Raw genomic sequence first — 7457 nt, 5'->3', positions numbered from 1 at the left:
CTCTCTCTATAGGACATAAAGCCACTGTTGGTGCATGTCGGCCTGCTGATCCATTTATATTTGGGTTTCGTCCATCAATAGGCCAAAGGACAAGGATTTATGCGAGTAGCCAACAGCTGTGCATCTACCGAGAATAAGCTGGCAAGCTAGAGCTGTTTGCACATCAGTTAACATTTGTACGTTTATCGTCAGTGAGTGTTCATCGTTTTGCTGTTGTGGTACTGGCCGGGTTACATTTTTATAATTAATATCTGTCATAATTCTTACATTTCTAGTGTTGCTAGCAGCTGCAGACAATAGTATAGGCCTATAGTATTTATCGTTTCACAAACGGATATGTGACAAAATACCTTGCTGAAAGAGTGTGTTGCCTTTGGGTTAGTTAGCCTAATTGCTTATTTACATATTTTCATTTTAAAGACGTTTGCAATTGAATGGGCTCATAACTTGCTGAATCTACCGCGGTTCAGGGAGCACTGTAACCGCACAAAGCCGTTTTTCCACTGATTACATTATTGTAGAGCACAGAAGTCGACGGTATATCATTTCTCTTGGATTAGCCATAGCTGTGCACAAAGAAAAGATGAGTGGACATGGCACACATTCAGAAAAGGGACTCAATACTAGTCTAATATGTCAAGATCTGTATGCGTGTGATCGTCCTAAGGAGGCTGAGTTTGAATGTAATGGGTGCAAGACCTGCTTGCCGTGCATTGTGCACTGTGAGTTCGGGCCCCACGACCGGGAGCATCTGAAGAACCATGACAGGGTTCAGGCAGGGCCTGGCCATGTCCCCCATTGTGACAACTGCGACGGAGGTAATGGAAGCTTGGACAATGTCAAGCGGCATATGTCTGTGGTCTGTTGCCACAACTGTACGGTGAGCTTGTGCCAAGACTGCCAAAAAGGTACCCACATTGGAGGTAAAGAAAATAAACATTGGCTCAAATGGTATCCTCTGTCAGAGAAACCTGCCGAGGTCGACTCGGCCCTGCCCTCTGCCATTCAAGCAGCCGATGAGACCAAAGCTCAGGGAGAAAAACTGCTGCAGCACGTGTCCAGTTTTCTCCTGGTCAACGAGAAGGATGAAATCCAAATCAGGGATGAAGCAGCGTTCCTGAAGAAACTTAATTGTGAACCCGACCTATTGCTGAAGGTGGTGTCCATCTTTGGCAACACGGGAGATGGCAAGTCCCACACCCTGAACCACACGTTCTTCACGGGCAGGGAGGTGTTCAAGACCTCCCAGACACAGGAGTCCTGCACAGTGGGGGTGTGGGCCGCGTTTGACCCGATCCACAAAGTGGTAGTCATTGATACAGAGGGTCTGCAGGGGAACAGCTCCAAACAGGGCCAGGGGACCCGCCTCTTACTCAAGGTACTCGCAATTTCTGATCTCATCATCTACCGCACCTGCGCTGACCGTCTCCACGACGACCTCTTCAAGTTCCTTGGCGATGCGTCTGATGCCTACGTGAAGCACTTCCCCCGGTCCACCCCCGGCCCTGCGGTGATCATATTTCATGAAACGGTCCACACCAATTTACTTGGTTCAGTTAATCCATCAGAGTCTGTGGTTCGGCTACTTATGGAGCGCTTTAAGAAGCTGGGTCATTTCCCAAAAGCCTTTAGTTCTGTCCAGTACCAGGGTACACAAACCCCCAGGCCTCCCACTGACTTCCGTGGCCTGCAGAATGTGCTAGAGCAGCTCCTGGACAACAACACCAGCCGCTCCTCTCGCACTCCCGGCGTCATCTTCGAAGACCTTCAGGCCCTGAGTGAGCGTTTCAATGGGGAGATCGCAGATGGCCTTGTAGGCCACAGTTGCTTCTTCCCTGATGAGTATTTCGCCTGTTCAAACACTTGTCTCAGTTGTGGCTCGGGCTGCGAGAACAGCATGAACCACTTTGAGGAAGGAATATGCCACGACACCAAGCAGCGCTGCCGCTACTCTGCACAGTATGACAATTGCATTTACACTTGCAAGGCTTGCTATGAAGAAGGGAAGGACGTTGTGGTAGTATCCAAGACCTCAGCCTCCTGTGACTCTCCGTGGATGGGCCTCGCCAAGTATGCCTGGTCTGGGTATGTGGTTGAATGTCCAAACTGTGGAGTGATCTATCGAAGTCGTCAGTTCTGGTATGGAAACCAGGACCCTGTGGAGACAGCCGTCCGCACCGAGATCCAGCACATATGGCCAGGGTTTAATGGCTTCTTGAAGGACAATACCAATGCCGGGCAGCGTCTTTTGGATGAAGTCAACTTGGTGGCCCAGTCTGTGTCAGAGATCAGTGTGAAGCCAGCCAAGGCCGTAACCTCCTGGCTGACGGATCAGATCGCCCCGGCTTACTGGAAGCCCAACTCCCTCATCTCGGCGTGCCATAAGTGTAAGGCAGTCTTCCAGGACAATGACACCAAGCATCACTGCAGGGCGTGTGGGGAGGGCTTTTGTGACGGCTGCTCTTCGAAAGCCACGCCCATCCCAGAGAAAGGGTGGGGTCTGGGCCCCGTTCGAACCTGCGACGTCTGCTTTGAGAAGAGAGCTTCACAGGCAGAACTGCGGGTTAAGCTCAGGACAGAGGAGGGCGGAACGCTGGCGAGGCGGGTTGGAGAAGCAGTGACCAACACGTTAGGCACTGCTATCGACGTCCCCCTTGGCCTGGTGAAGGACGCTGCCCGTCCGGCATACTGGGTGCCTGACCAGGATATCATACGCTGCCACAACTGCCAAAGCAACTTCAGTGCCATGCTGTCCAAGCACCACTGTCGCGCCTGCGGGCAAGGTGTCTGTGATGACTGCTCCCCAGATCGTCGAGCGGTTCCCTCACGGGGCTGGGACCACCCTGTAAGGGTGTGCATTAGCTGTAACCAGAAGCCTGGAGACCTGTAAAAAGAAATATCCGTCCACTTTCCTCAGAGCACCGGTGAGAACCACTCACTCACTCAGCCTAAAATCGAGCTCAAATTTTCGTGACATATTTTCAACAGAAATAGGATCTCTGCCAGTCACGGCGATGGGCTTTCGAGCTCAACTAGCTTTTGGGAATCGCAGATTTGAATGTTGAAAAGTAACAAGACGGGATCCAATAATGGCATGACTTCCATGTGTCCAGTCTGCTATGTTGTTAATACTATGATTTCAGTCAGCTCCATATTTAGGCAAAGTTTCAGCCCAATTCAACTTCAACTCACATCCAGTATAACGTTTTTAGCATTCCAAAAGTAAAAAGAAATAAAGAAACAAGAAATTTTGCACTGATCAGTCGACTGCAGCAGTTTGCAAAATGAACCCTTGACAGACAAGACGGCAAATTGTTTTGCACAATAATGACTGAGGATGTTTTTGTTTTTAGGTTTTTTTGTCATCGTGCCACGGTGCCAATTCCCCCTCGCCACACATTCATGTGTTTTGCCACCATTGTATTTTCTTTATTTCATCTGGACTTGTTTCTGTGTTGCAGAGTATTCCCAACACTTTTGACAACTTTTAATCATTATAGCTATAATCATTATAAATAACTTTTTTGTCCATCGATTAATCACCTCATGGAGAATTGAATTCATGGATTTTTCAAAGTTTTTGTCGCATTTCTAAGCCATTAATTTGAAGACCAGCAGTGGTTCTCTATGGAGACGCAAAGAGTCTCCTTTGTTTTTCAGAGAACAAGAAAGGCAGCCTCGTCAGACTGCCGTGCACGTATCTCAAATTCTAATAGCCGCCCTACAAAAAAAGAGAATCAGGAATACATTTCATTTTAGAGACATTGTGACTAATATTACGCCTCAGGGAAGCCCAAATTAATCAACCCAAGTGAACATTATCCCATTAAACCAAAGACAGCTCATTATTTTGTGCACACTCTCTATTAATCTATCCCTCACACAGGTAGATTGGACTGTTTAGAATTCCGTGCATACAGTCGTAATATTTTTTAAATATATACCGGGGGCTAGCCTGTGGAAATCTTGTATGTCCAAAACTGTTACTTTACATGTACAATGTACCCGTGTTCTAACTGGTTCCAATGTTTGTTTCTGATGTCTTGATGTTTTGTTGTTTTTGATGTCCTTTATATTTGCTGTTCATAACCCGTCTGTAAAGCATTTTGTAACTAGGCTATATGTTTGGAAAGGTGCTATATGAATAAGATTCATTCATTCAATGTACAGTAGCCTACTTATCATTTAGTCATTGTTAATACTTTTCATTGGTTCAATATATTAAACCCATAGGCTTTAATTTAAAAAAAAATTAACCAGTGAGAATAGCTTGTAGATCTGCTATTTTTGCCACTTGTGTGTGAAGAAGCAGTAAGGCAAAAGGAAATGTACAGGATTTATGGCGGACAACAATGATAACGTCAGCTATCGACTTTCAATTAATGCAATCTCCACATACGAGCATGCATTCTGTCAGATGGATTATGGCCAAAGGTGTCGTGATCACATTAACCCGATAGAGATTAAATGTCCATGGGCATTAACGAGCCAAGATAAAGTATTTATCAGGCCATTCAAATGACATCCCGGGTTGCTGTTTGCTATTGATTGACAGCTTCCTTGTTTCCATGAAAACAAGAAACACAAGAAACACAGACTACCTGTAGACCAGTGGTTCCCAAAGTGGGGTTCGGGGACCCCCAGGGGTCCTTGAGGGAGTTCCAGGGGGTCCCCAGCTAAATGATAGTTTGGAACCAAATAGACTGTAACTCTGAGTGTACAAATGGAACCAAATGGACCCCATTTGTACACTCTCTTAAGAGTTAAATTAACATTGATTTTACAATATAAAATGGGGTCCCAGAGATAGAAATGTCATTAAATGGGGGTCCGTAGACTAATGCATGTAAAACTGGGGGTCGTTGAAATGAAACTGGTTGAGAATCATAAAAATCTTCTCTTATGGGGGTCCCTCGCAATTCTTTTCAAATGGGGGTCCGCGAGATAATTGGTGTCCTTGACATGAAAAGGTTTGAGAACCACTGCCGTAGACAACATGTGGGGAAGAAACCTGGCCTGTCGTTTTTATGTTCTTTCATCAATGAATGCCTTGTACTATACTGTCATATGAAAAGTGTCGCACAAAAATAGAGAAAATGGATCACAACAGGTCGAAATGCGATGTGTTAGTAGTAGATTGTAGATTTGCCATTTTCAAAAGATCCGGAAAGGTTTTGAGAAATGATCTTTGAAGATCTTTAACTGTAATTACATGAGCAAAGTGACGGCAGGTTGGAAATGACTATGCCACCCTCGGCCTCACGTACAGTACGTATAGGAGTGAGGAATCCTACAAACACCATAACCATAATACAGTATATGCTGGACAATTTAACTGAACAAGGTATAAGGATCCCCAAAATAGAGCTATACGGCTTCAGAATGAACAGAACCAGAGGCTGGTTTATGAAGTAGGTTAGAATACAAAGGGAAAGGGGGGTTATTATAATTGGGAAGTCAACATCAGGACTACTAAAAGCCCAAGAGGCAAATGGGCGATAGGGGTCAAAGGTGTCAGGTCATAAAGGGGCCTCTAACCTTTTCCTACACAGCAAACAAGCAAATCTAAATAATATGAAAACGCAAAAACAAAAGCTAATTAGAATACACAGCTAAATCCAAACCATGCAACTGTATTAACTAATGACCAGTATATAGTACTGGCTCAGCCCTATACTATTACACATGCATGACTCAAAATATCCTTGACAAAATCAAGACAAATCCTGAGCCACTCCGAGATTTATTTCGGCACAGAGTGGACCCATAACAATTTGGTCTGATTCCAAGACGTTCAGACTTTTTCTGTTAAAATCCACACCTCTTCAAAGGAGCGCATATGAAACAAACAAACAAATAGGCTATGCTCAGATTGGTAATCATTTCATTTAAAATTCCTTTTGTATACAAATGTGGACTATGAAATAATAGACTCGTTGACAAATGACCAATTTGTGATTAAAGCATTGCTTTGACAACATTGTACCCCAGTGTTTTCAAATCAGCCAGGCAATTAGCTGGCTTGCCTTGCAATACGCATGCATTGCATAGCTCAACTGTTTGGTTGTAGTAATCTGATCCTAAACCAGCACTTCATTGCGTTGCTCTCATCATCACAGTCACACAGTATAGTAGCCTATGGGTCTTCTCGCCCCTGTATCGGCACAAAAGGGGCATATAGTGATGACCCCATATATGGGCATAAAAGGGACGAGGACTGACAGATAAAGACATCTCCATACATAGGCATAAAATGGACCAGGACTGACAGATAAAGACATCTCCATACAGTAAATGGACCAGGACTGACTGACAAAGACATACAGAAAATAAATTAGGCGTAGAGCAGGCCTATAACATTGATATCAAACATGCTCTTAAAAACCCCCATAATCCTATCCTTTACAGACTCCAGCAGGGTCCTAGCATCCCCCCCATAAAATACCACACTTGCCCAATTATGCAAAAGCGGATTTGGAATGACACTCATTAAACCATAATGCCAAAATGAATTGCAAAATAAATAACATTGGTTCACAAGTTTCCTTACCCAGTATTAGGCTGAAGAAGCTCAAGCCTCGATTGATCCTAGTCTCTCACCAAACACCCAAATGCAGGCTTCTGGACAAACAGCAGTCCTTCACCAAACACCCAAATGCAGGCTTCTGGACAAACAGCAGATCCTATAGTCTCTCACCAAACCCCCAAATGCAGGCTTCTGGACAAACAGCAGATCCTATAGTCTCTCACCAAACCCCCAAATGCAGGCTTCTGGACAAACAGCAGATCCTAGTCCTTCACCAAACACCCAAATGCAGGCTTCTGGCCAAACAGCAGTCCTTCACCAAACACCCAAATGCAGGCTTCTGGACAAACAGCAGATCCTAGTCCTTCACCAAACACCCAAATGCAGGCTTCTGGACAAACAGCAGTCCTTCACCAAACACCCAAATGCAGGCTTCTGGCCAAACAGCAGGCCGCAAACCTGGCCACCCCTTTTATGCACACCTCTTAAAGGGGTAGTGCTACATAATGAAACGCATTAACATGGGATCCATTGGAACACAGGCAATTTCTTTTAACCCCATTTCCTGAAAACGGACTGTTTTGGATATTAGATTTCCACCCGACAGCGACCATTCTCTCACACGTCGTGTAACCAGTGGTGGAAAAAGTACTCAGTTCTCAGAAGTAAAAGTATCAATTCTGCAATGCCCGTTACAAGGAAAAATCCGGAATTCACAATGTACTTGAGTAAAAGTACAAAATAATTGGCATCAAAATGTACTTAAAGTATACCAAAAGTAGACATTTCAAGTTTTCTAATTAATAAGAATATTTCAAAAATAGCAGATCTACATGCTCACAATGTGCGGCATCGCGACGCATTGTGAGCTGGTATGTTTTGTAACGGTGTAAATCTACAAAGTAACTAGTAACTAAAGTTTTCAAATAAA

General features: G+C 44.6%; 1 protein-coding gene across 1 annotated transcript; it reads left to right on the top strand.

Moving 5' to 3' along the window:
* Nucleotides 1-583: 583 nt before the first annotated feature.
* LOC308311222 (zinc finger FYVE domain-containing protein 1-like) lies at nt 584-2890 on the top strand (the record flags this gene model as incomplete). The annotated part of the gene is made up of 1 exon (XM_080757857.1): nt 584-2890. The coding sequence occupies one exon, from the start codon at nt 584-586 to the stop codon at nt 2888-2890; it is 2307 nt and encodes a 768-aa protein (XP_080613983.1).
* Between the last annotated feature and the right edge of the window lie 4567 nt (nt 2891-7457).

Source organism: Protomyctophum bolini (genome assembly GCF_963924005.1).
Source record: "Protomyctophum bolini genome assembly, chromosome: 3".
Classification (NCBI taxonomy): Eukaryota; Metazoa; Chordata; class Actinopteri; order Myctophiformes; family Myctophidae; genus Protomyctophum; species Protomyctophum bolini.
The sequence above is the reverse complement of the archived record's forward strand: the minus strand, read 5'-3'. Positions and strand labels throughout refer to the sequence as shown.